Below are 12,461 nucleotides of genomic sequence, written 5' to 3'. Positions count from 1 at the left end.
TTTCACTATGTCTTATAAATATACTTACTATCAAATAGAGAGTTCAAGAAACTACCTCGAGTTTGTTTACTGTTAACATGTTCAACATACATACTCGCAGAGAAAGTGTCTGCACCATTTGAAAACTTCCCATGTGCCCCAAACATAGAAGAAATTAAAAAGCAAACTTTACTATGCAAAATATAGCTGGAAATGCAATGGCAATACATTGCTGGTATAAAAGTTTACGACATACGATGGATATGGCTGATTTTAAATGCATTTTAACTTCATTTTTGTATTTTTCTTAAATGACGAAAGAAAATTTTAAGTGGTTATGGGTATGTAACGAAAAAAAAAACAAATTCCTCTTATTCATAATGGGAAATGTCCGTGAAGTTAAAGTTAACTTTATCTTAGCGGAGACAAAAACCGAGCTATGTTCACTTTGTACAAAAGTTCAGCTAAATAATGAACATAGCTCAATTACGTAGGAAGGAAAAATGAATATTAAATAAAATTATTATTTTTAATGCGAAACATCCTGTAGGTAAACGAAGCTAAAGCAATTTAATATAAATATGTATAAAGTGCTGGAAAAAATACAAAGATTTATTGAAAATCCCACATAGTCAGCGAAAAGTTGACTATAAAACTGAAAGCTAAAATTTAGAATTTAGGTCACTGTGCCAAAAATCGGCATGGGGGGGATATACCAAGTAGTGGTGGTGACAGCTCTCCCCGAGTAGAATACGAATCTGAAATCAGATTATTCAATTGGTTAACAGTTTTTGAGAAATTTCGGTCTTAAGTTGAAATTCAGATTTTGGGCCGATTTTAGTATTTGGGCCACTGTGCCAAAAATCGGCATGGGGGGATATACAAAGTAGTGGTGGAGACAGCTCTCCCCGAGTAGAATACGAATCTGAAATCAGATTATTCAATTGGTTAACAGTTTTTGAGAAATTTCGGTCTTAAGTTGAAATTCAGATTTTGGGACGATTTTAGTATTTAGGCCACTGTGCCAAAAATCCATGAGTTAGAATGAGAGCATGGTCCCGTTAGTTAGAAATAAAAAATCTACTCAACCAATCACACAGCAGGTCTGCGACTGCTTTATACTGAACTAAAGAGAGCAATGCTAATTTTCTCATTCGTTATTTTAAATGCAGGACTCAACAGGCTGCTGTAAGTGGAGAGATTTACAATGCATTTGATCGTAATCCAATTTTAAATATTAGAGAAAGCTCTATACTTTGCTTTGAGAAACAATAGAGAGCAATTCTAACCAATCACGTTACAGGTTACCGAGGTTGAGAGCTGTTCGCTGAGACTGCTTATGTACTTGGTAGAGCGTTCTGCGAATTTTCGCAACTGAACGTTTTTATGTAAATAACGTCTATGACTATTGCTCTGCCAAAAGCCGTAAAATTGTTTGCTCCTTTGACTTCAAAACTCCAATCATGGTCATTCTAAAACTGTGACTTTTGAAATCAAGTTGTGAAAAATTATACGTGCGAAAATGGTACTGCCTTCCTATTACGGGTTTTTTGCAAAGATTTTTTATTTAAATTTGAAGGAATCAAGGAAAATTTCACTATCTGATTTTTCTAATTGGAATAAGGAAAACAAATTTATGGTGGAGTTTTTTGAAAAACAAAATGAGTGTAAATTAATATTTGGTGGCAATTCCACCAATCAATCAATCGTTTTAAACAAACGCCAAATGAAACGAGCATACTCTCGATTTAAAGACGCAGTAAGTTTTGATTTATATATGTTTTCCTTATAAAACTTTTATGTCCATTTAAGAAAAAATAGAGCAATTGTTATCTTTATTTGAATATCTCTATGATTATTTTCTTTTAATACTAGTTAGGTCTATATACAAAAGTAAAATTTTGTTCAGCTATAAAATTGTTGTGGAGATGTGCGCGCCTTTAAGATATGGCTATCGCTTGTGATTGAATTTCGGGAATTTAACAACATTTAAATAGCCATTTAATTTTATGAAACAATTAAAAAAAGATCCGAAAAATTCAAGTAGGTATGGAATTATAAAGCAATTTAAGTAAAAATTTAAATTCACGAAAAATTGCCAAACTAGAACATTAAAAAAAATACTAAAATCGTCCCAAAATCTGAATTTCAACTTAAGACCGAAATTTCTCAAAAACTGTTAACCAATTGAATAATCTGATTTCAGATTCGCATTCTACTCGGGGCGAGGTGTCTCCACCGCTACTTGGTATATCCCCCCATGCCGATTTTTGGCACAGTGGCCCAAATACTAAAATCGGCCCAAAATCTGAATTTCAACTTAAGACCGAAATTTCTCAAAAACTGTTAACCAATTGAATAATCTGATTTCAGATTCGTATTCTACTCGGGGAGAGCTGTCTCCACCACTACTTGGTATATCCCCCCCATGCCGATTTTTGGCACAGTGACCTAAATTCTAAATTTTAGCTTTCAGTTTTATAGTCCAATTTTCGCTGACTATGTGGGATTTTCAATAAATCTTTGTATTTTTTCCAGCACTTTATACATATTTCTATTAAATTGCTTTAGCTTCGTTTACCTACAGGATGTTTCGCATTAAAAATTAATAATTTTATTTAATATTCATTTTTCCTTCCTACGTAATTGAGCTATGTTCATTATTTAGCTGAACTTTTGTACAAAGTGAACATAGCTCGGTTTTTGTCTCCGCTAAGATAAAGTTAACTTTAACTTCACGGACATTAATGGGAAATTGCATAAAAAGTAAAAGCCAAAAAATTAACAACTAAGAAAATTGGTTTTTATAATTTTTTATCGAAATGTGAAAAAATCGATGTTTTGATACTTCAATGAGTACCTTTCTTTTCTTTTTATCTTGAAAATTCTCAATCCAAAAGAAATGTTACTTTTATAGCGGTATATACAAAAATATATATTTATCTTCGTATAAAAAAGAGAGTAAAGAGGCCTTACATTTATTTTCATTTATTTTATTAATTCGATAAATTTTATATTTAAAAAAAATAAATAAATAAATAAATTTATTCCAAAAATCCAAATTATATAAGAAATTTCTATGGAAAACAAATTATCCAAAAAAAAAAACTCATTGATTACAGTTTTTAAATCGGGCTCAAAATTAGTTATTTTTCTTCGAAGTGTCTGGTATAATTTAGATTTTTGAGGATAAATTTATCTGTTGGTAACTCGTTTTTTATAGGAATACAAATATATTAATTTTTTATATTTATAAATATTTTTTCTATTTTTGAGGAAAATGTGAAAAAGAACCTTTTTATTCTTAAATGTATTTTACATTCTATACATATTTCATTAATTTATTAATTTTTGTTTTTAATATATGCTTGTTGGTATATTAAGTTAAATTTCGGTTATATCAAATCCAGTCCATACGATTGAGTTACGCATTTATAGTTCATAGTCCATGGTTAAAACAAATTTAGTTAGGTCGACCCCGTTATCGATTCAATCCCAGACTGTAATTCACATCAATCTTTTTTTATAAGTTTATGACGCACAAGGCAAATCAAAAATGAGAGTCTTTCCCACTCTAACTCGTGAACCTTGTGTTATTCGGGTATAAAAAGGAGGTCATTGAGATAATCGGGCAGCATTCATTGATAGCAGATAATTTCGCCTTGGACAATGGACTTACTAGTATAAGTAGTTCTGAAATAAACAAACCCTACACTTTACATCGATTTTTATATCCTTCAAAATTCAATTGGATTCTGATTTGTCATGATGCATTTATTTCAAACCATTCAGAATTCTACATCATTTCTTTCATATATTTTTTCTATACTTGTTTCACATTGTTGACGTATTTGAATGCCTAACTGACTGTTGCCAAAATTTTATTTTTATCTTAGAATGGACTTTGCTTTCACAAGTTCATTATATTATTGTTCAAATATGTTTGTAGTAACTCGAAATATTGTTCAAATGAGCGTCTGGAATACTTAAAATTTGAATTAATTACAAAAAAATGTTTTTTTGTTCGGAAAAGAAGGATCAAATGTGTAAATGAGAGTCACAAATTCAAGATTTCATTGCTATAATTTAATGCTTTGTCATACTTTTATCAACAGTTTTCCACATTATTCATTTCGCAACAACTAATTTTGCTCGATGTAGATTAAATCTGAATGTGTAGCACATATGTAAGTAAGAGCATTTACCCCCATAAATTAGCAAAGTATATAATATGGCGTGGTATGGTGTTTTTGATAAAAAGTATATTATCGTACGATTTTAATTATGCATGTTTAATTATGCTAACGTAAACTTTGCCACCGACATGTTAAAATGGAAGGGGAGTCACCTAAACACGAATGTAAGCAAAAATGTATTTATAGATAATTGTTATTTTCGTCTTGTTTCAGCTCTATCATTATTTTAGCACAATAATCAGTTGTCCAGGTCCATCACTTAAAACAATATTTGTAATATTAACCGTCGACCTTTATTCATACACCGTGATATGCGCGTATATTATAAAAGCTTTTATAGATTTTGCAAATTTAAAGTTTGAGCCAGACATATCTCAAACTGAACGAGAAAAAATGTTGCCTGGGAAATTTTGACCCCAGTACTAGAAATTTAATATGAGGTGTTTAGGAACACAGGTTTCAAAGTAAATATATGATGGTTAGGATTCAAACTCCAAGGATTTGTGGGGAAGGCACCAAATCGTTGTTCTTCTCTTCAACAAAAATGATATAAAAACCGCACATAGTTTCACATAAAATTTGGATTTCTTAGTGTATTCAATGTCAAACTTATTAAGGATGCTTAATAACCTAATGTTAGATACATTTATATTTGAAATTCCCTGACACCTAAATTAATAATGAAATATTTAGATTCAATGTTGACAGGGATTATGATTCATTTATCCTCCCCTTCAACTTCGTCATCAGGCATATAATTCCATGCATTAAATTATAATGGAAAAATATATAAGACAAGTTAATAAAACAAAATAACATTGAAACATCCCATCCCATAGTACCCATCTTATGGAAATAAATACTTTGCCATCGCCAAAATCCTAAAGTTGGGAATCAAACAACATGTATTATTCAATTGTGAATTTTCACTGAAGAATGCTGGAAAAAAGATTCTAGAACAGAATTTTGGCGTATTGTACTAAATTCAAAATAAATGTAAAATGTAAAATTATACAGAGTGCAAATTCCGAGCCAACAATTTTATTTATGCTTATACATAAATGTATATATAAAAAACAACAAAAGACAACAAGTACATTAGACATTTGCCCAGTTTTATTCACGAGACTTTTATTTTTTCGCCGCAAGATAAAAACCGAACAATTAAACAAACCAGCCAAACAACAGCGAACAACGAATGAAGCAACAGTCGAAAAACATCACGCCACTTTTATCGTATGCATATTTATATACAAACATACATATGTACATGCACACCAATACGATTTATATAAAAATGATAAATGTTTAATGTTAATGTAGAAATTCCATTACAAATAAACAAATTGTTTTAATATCTTAATGAGTCATTATTGTTTGAGACAAGTTGTTTTCTTTTAGAACAAAAAAAAAAGAAAATATAGTGGCTAGCGGTTTCCCAAATTGATAAATTCAATTTCGTCAATATTAGTAGACAATATCAGGCATTTTGTCTTTGTCACATATGCGCATATACAACTACATGGTATTTTCAGTGAGGGGAGAAAGCTTAATTTTTTATTTTTAATATTTTTTTTGTTTTGATGAACACAGAATCTGAACTAAGCAAAACAAACGCCTTTATATCAGTAGTGACAAACTAGGAGTGTACCAACTATGACGTCGTACTATAATCGTGGTTCTCAGATTAGTCTGGTGATTAGGCAGTCATGAAATCATAATTCTCAAACATAGTCTTGTATGTAGAAGGTGGTTTTGTGCTGAGTAAGTGGACACTTTAATGTGAATACATAAATGAATGGGGGATTTAAGGGAAATTTGTGTCACGAGACCAAATATTTGGTGCAGCTACATGACAATTATCTCTCTTACCCTATTCTTGGCTAGAGTCTGATAAGAAGAAACGAAATAAAAAAAGTACATTTGTGCTGGTTGACGTAACATTGTTAATTCGTTCGTAATTCATTCGTTGTTTGGCTACCAGTTCAAAAAATTACGCCTATATGGTGGCGTGATATTTTCATGATCGATTAGTTTACCACTCAACTGAAGGGATCAACACAATCACAAAAAAATTGTTATTTAATTGTGACTTCTACTAATGAGTGATTTGTTTATTTTGTAATTCGGCCAAAATTTGTGCAGCATATGACTTGTCGACTGACTGGCTCTATTGATCGATTACTTCTAATTGAATTTTGACGAATTCCTAACCGTGGAATTTCGATTTCGCCGAATGAAATCAAAGTATGATCTGACATTGTTCAAAGGTACTTTACAATGCCAGGTAGAGTATTATTTAAAATTATTTTTTTAATCAAAGCTTGGCACAGAAACGATGAATGGCAAAGCGATAAGCGCAACGAACTTATGACCATTTTCAAGGTTGGTTGTTTTAATAATGGTTCGTCTTGAGCATTAATGTATGTCTGTAGTTTGCAAATTCGAAGGTAGAAGCAAAACATTTAAATATGTGACCATAGAGAAAAGCAAACAAATACTCAAAACGCAGTTAATATAAAAATAATTTTTAAATCGGTATTTAAATATTGGGACATACGAATGATCAGACAAGGGCGTGGTAATATTTCTTTTACAATCATCTAAAGTTTGGTTAATATTTCGAAAATTAAGTTTTGTTTTTTGTTTTTTGGAATAGAAGCATTAATTGCAGGTGATGTAAAATAAGATCGTATATCATTCATCGTCCATTCAAACAGCAAATATACGATGGGCTCATAAAATGTAGGTTAGCACATACGATAACATTTATTAAGGAAATAAGAGAGGACTAGATCGAACAGCTCTTATTCAACTCAGATCGAATTTTTCTTTTCTTCCTTTTTCTGAGAAATAACATCATCTAAATAAAAAATTTAATATTTTGTAATACCATAAACAACCAATCGTTGAGCATACTTCCATTTAATACACAATTACTCAATCTTACCAAGGCAACATTGTATATACACTCATAGAAAAAAGTCTGCTAAAAACAGCAGTCGATGTCTGCTGTTATATTTTTGTATTACAGGGCCTAATGAACAACAATTTATAACATTTTTAGGTTATAAATTTTTCCCCAAAGCATATTTAAGAACCAAAAGTAGTTTTTGGTGTATTTTTGCACTGTAATATACTTACAAGCTCCTAAATACGATCAGCAAACATTTTGTTTGCTGTTATGCCTCAATTTTATAAATATTCAGATTTTTGGTCAAATACTATAGATATTCATAAAATATTGTTTTAATTATGTTAGGATAGCTCCTAAGTTGACATTTTTATTTATTTTAGCCGAAATAAAACATGTTTTAGTGTAATCTAGCTTCAAAAATAGCAGGAAATGTTTGCTATTTCAGCAAACAGTGACTGCTGTCCCTTTTTCAGCAGACTTTCTGCTGTTTTAGCAGACTTTTCTGCTGTCCCTACTAACAAACTTCTTTGGGTGTAGGCCAAGAGCTTTAAAGTGACCCATCAAGAAGAACGACAAATATAGAATAATAAATAAAAATTCTCATTGATTTAAACGTGACAATATTTTGTTACGATATAAGAATGACGCTTTTTCTCTGCCTAAACTGAAATGACTAACAAAATAACCACACGAAAGTTCACTTTCGATTATAAGGCAGTAGACGGAAGTTAGAATGATTTAGGAAATAAAACAATCGTACAAAAAGATAATTTAAAAATGCATTAAGTCATCTAGAAGATACTTAATAATAAAACATAAAAACAAAATTTGTGCATCTTGGCTTCAAAAACTAAAAGAAGAAATATAAAAAACAAAGTGAAGCCCCAAAATAAATTAATGCGGGTCACATACTTTGATGGAGGCTTTTGTCAAGTACATAGTAGTATTTCATTTAAATATCAAATTAAGTAGAAAGAACCACGAGTAAGACTCAAGTGACAGTTTTGTTTATTCAAAATTAAGCGCGTGTATAAACAACCGAAAGAAAACTGGCGAGAGCACACATTAATTTGGTTGGAAAATATACACCATTTATTTATGAAGCATTAAGACGAAATTTATGAATTGTAAATTAAGTCTCATTAGAGCCCCTATTTGTCGTATTTTTGAGAAATATTTTCTTCCCACATCCAATGACTTGCAATTAAGTTACGTAGCGTTGATGTCTGTAATATTGGAAACTACAAATGGGGAAACTTAGTTTAAAACAGCGTTGTTGTTAAATGAATGTTTCCTTACTAATTTTTTAGTCTCACCATTTGCTTTTAGAATACTAACCACAATAAGAAATTAAAATATTATTAATCAATATCTCCAGGAATTTCATTAATGACGTTAATTGGAAGCCTTTAGAAAAAGATTCATTTAGGGTGTAATTCAAATAGTAGATTAGTCCCAGAAAGCTTATAAGCCCAAACTTTTATAATGTTACAATTTCAATTTAACTTATTTCCGTTAAGCCTATGCAGTATTGTTGGATTATTTGCACAACAGGAAATTTTATAGCACTAATTATACTAAATGAAAAACAACGCAGCAGATTTGCGCGAGTATCTCTGATATTGATGGGCGCTATTAATATAATTTACATTCAATTATCTTGTAATAAATTATGAAATACGTGGAAGAAAACTTCATGCATTGGTCTAGAAAAATATTTTAGAAGAATTGACGCAATACTTAAGTCAAGGATTAATTTATTTCTACGTCGCAGACTATGTTTATCGTTGCAAATATAAATAAAATAAATTATAACGGATAAATGCTGGAACAGATATAGGTTTCTTTGCAGTATTAAGGCTTAACTTGAGTTTGGCAACGTACATCGGACTAAAATTTTCCTATCTGGAAGGATATGCTCCTAAAATATTGCAATATTACAGATATCTTCTCCCCAGGTTAACTTTTGCTGAAACATTTTAGCCTGTTAAATACCTAATTAAAAATGTACGTTTTAAGGGCGGTACTATGTTCGCTTTTCGAGTTGAAATTTCCGAGGTTACTTTATTAAAATAGTACGATTAGGTTAGGTTAGGTGGCTGCCCGATGTATCAGGTTCACTTAGTCTATTCAGTCCATTGTGATACCATAGTGGGCAACTTCTCTCTTAGCACTGAGTGGTGCCCGATTCCATGTTAAGCTCAATAACAAGAGACCTCCGAACGACGTTCAACATTGCAGTGAAATGTCACCAGCACAACTGAGGTGGGATTATCCACCGCTGAAAATTTTTTTGGTGTTCGGTCGAAGCAGGAATCGAATCCACGACCTTGTGTATGCAAGGCGGGCATCCTAACTATTGCACCGCGGTGCTTTAAGATTTAAGAGGAATATATTTGTTTCCATTTATAATTTTGATTGTTCAATTGGCCATTTTTCTATACCAATCAAAATCTGATTGGAAAATATTTATCTTTCATTCCGAACTTTTTTAGCCCTAGTTACAAATCTTTTAAATATTTTATGTTAAGGTAAATTTCAACATAGTAGGTGGTTTAATCGTATTAATTTTGCTTTCCATGTATTTTTATAAAGATATTTCACGCGAAATAACTTGAATTTAAAAAATCTGACTTGATTTAAATACATTGCAATATATCATTAATTGTTGCCTTACTATATTGGAATTCTTGCGTCAAAACAAATTTCTAAACAAAACAAATTTCTAAATACTTAGTCACGAGCTCCTACAAAGACAATTATCAAAATCTTTTCGTTAAATATTTATACAAGTTTCTTAATAAAATATCTTACTATTAGATAAGATGACAATTTGTTTCCGCTAAAAACATGATACCATGAGTAATAACACCTTTGTCATAGAATATCGAGTTTTAATTATAGGGCTGCTCTCTTTTAGTACTGGATACACAAGCAGTGACGGACTAAAAGGAAACATAGTTTCGTATATCCAGGACATCTCCAAAAATGTGCAATTCATTTTTATTATATGAAGTGTTAATATAGTAACAAATAAAGGGTGATTTGTTAAGAGCTTGATAACTTTTTTTTTAAAAAAAACGCATAAAATTTGCAAAATCTCATCGGTTCTTTATTTGAAACGTTAGATTGGTCCATGACATTTACTTTTTGAAGATAATTTCATTTAAATGTTGACCGCGGCTGCGTCTTAGGTGGTCCATTCGGAAAGTCCAATTTTGGGCAACTTTTTCGAGCATTTCGGCCGGAATAGCCCGAATTTCTTCGGAAATGTTGTCTTCCAAAGCTGGAATAGTTGCTGGCTTATTTCTGTAGACTTTAGACTTGACGTAGCCCCACAAAAAATAGTCTAAAGGCGTCAAATCGCATGATCTTGGTGGCCAACTTACCGGTCCATTTCTTGAGATGAATTGTTCTCCGAGGTTTTCCCTCAAAATGGCCATAGAATCGCGAGCTGTGTGGCATGTAGCGCCATCTTGTTGAAACCACATGTCAACCAAGTTCAGTTCTTCCATTTTTGGCAACAAAAAGTTTGTTAGCATCGAACGATAGCGATCGCCATTCACCGTAACGTTGCGTCCAACAGCATCTTTGAAAAAATACGGTCCAATGATTCCACCAGCGTACAAACCACACCAAACAGTGCATTTTTCGGGATGCATGGGCAGTTCTTGAACGGCTTCTGGTTGCTCTTCACTCCAAATGCGGCAATTTTGCTTATTTACGTAGCCATTCAACCAGAAATGAGCCTCATCGCTGAACAAAATTTGTCGATAAACACATTTCGAACCGAACACTGATTTTGGTAATAAAATTCAATGATTTGCAAGCGTTGCTCGTTAGTAAGTCTATTCATGATGAAATGTCAAAGCATACTGAGCATCTTTCTCTTTGACACCATGTCTGAAATCCCACGTGATCTGTCAAATACTAATGCATGAAAATCCTAACCTCAAAAGAATCACCCTTTATTTACAGCTGCGATTATTTATGATTTTGAATTTCATTTTATTCACAATAAACTACTATTGTGAATAGAAGAAAAAACGATGTCCTGGATGGTTCACACTGTTGCAACCAGTTCTAAAAGAAAACAGGCCTTTATATGTTATACCCTTGAGCTCCGATAAATCAATGCACTTAATATATATCTAAAAAGTGTTTAATTCAGACTTTCAGAACATTTTAGCATACCTGCTATTGTAAAACGATCCATGTAGTTGATTAAATTTACAAAACACAGCACAGCCACTGTAAACCACTGACTACGAGTAACACAACGCCGAGCACCGGGGACACAATTGATGGTTCCACTACTTGGTCTTTGTCTTTCGGTGTCATCGACACTATCACTGTCAGACGGAGGCATCAGCTGTTGGGATGAGTATGTCGATGGAAGCGCACCGGCTCCTGTATTATCAATATCATCGGTGCTATTAGTGCTACGGGTCATGGCCGGATTGTCCATGGTGACTGTAGTTGTTGGTATCGGTTGATACGATGGATAATGTGATTTACTAGACATTCACGTGGAAAAAGCAAATTACCGCCAATATCTCCCGAATGCAACAATTTCCCAGTTCCTTTCCTTTAGTTTTTTTGTTTTCACTTTTTCTTCTTTGCTAGTCTTCGTTTCGCCACTTGTCAACTTTGGTAAACGAAGATGTTTGTTGTTGTTGCAAATATGCACACAACAAAATGTATGCACTTAGAGAGCAATAGCAAGTGATGACGTAAATTTCTTCACCACCACTTCTTATTTCTATTTTGCGAATGCTTCTTCACTTTTTAATGTTTGTTTTAGCTTTCTTCGTATATCTTTCCTCTACACATATGTGTATGTATGGTTGGATTTTGCATAACATACAATTTTCGCATGCAAGATTTAATATATGCCAAATCGGATGCGGGAGGGTTAGAAATTTTACAATTTTATTCCACTTTGAAATTTTAGTGGGTTTATATATTTATGCGTCACCGAGGAAGCCGTTTACGGTCCCGAATAACTTATAGGTTGCTAACTTTAAAATATCACTGAAATTTTTCACGGCGTTTGTCGCCCGACAACAACAACCTTAACGTTCAACGGTATTTTTTTAAATAATTCTCTTCAGGACTTGACGGAAATTTTCATAGTAACTTTGTTCGCAATCGATATCTCGACTCAAGTAATCGATTACCCCCAAACTGATTTGATAATACGATTACCGATATAAATCGTTAATGGTGGTGGTTCACAAGTGTAGATAAGTTGTTCAATTTTATTTATGTCCGATTTCTAAGCGCGCCCCTGATTTTAGCCCCCCGCCGACCAGAGAATGAAGCCACCGAGTAGTTTTACAAAAATTTAGCTAAAAAAATTTGAATGA

At 32.3% G+C, this 12,461-nt stretch overlaps 1 protein-coding gene across 5 annotated transcripts in view; it reads right to left on the bottom strand.

The window, feature by feature from the left end:
* The window catches only part of spin (lysolipid transporter protein spinster), a 28,576-nt gene extending 16,374 nt beyond the window's left edge, over positions 1-12,202 (bottom strand). For 3 of the 5 annotated variants that reach the window (XR_012723716.1, XR_012723714.1, XR_012723715.1), the window contains exon 1: positions 11,287-12,202. Coding sequence is in view for 2 of the 5 variants with exons in the window: in XM_075313384.1 (XP_075169499.1) it covers positions 11,287-11,617 (331 nt within the window). In the remaining 3 variants the exon portion in view is untranslated. The remainder of the gene's footprint in view (positions 1-11,286) is intronic. The other 2 variants (XM_075313384.1, XM_075313383.1) reach the window with 2 other exon arrangements.
* Positions 12,203-12,461: the final 259 nt, after the last annotated feature.

Source organism: Haematobia irritans, chromosome 5, assembly GCF_050003625.1.
Source record: "Haematobia irritans isolate KBUSLIRL chromosome 5, ASM5000362v1, whole genome shotgun sequence".
In the NCBI taxonomy this organism is placed as follows: Eukaryota; Metazoa; Arthropoda; class Insecta; order Diptera; family Muscidae; genus Haematobia; species Haematobia irritans.
Note: the sequence above shows the minus strand (reverse complement) of the source record. Positions and strands in the feature narration are given on the sequence as shown.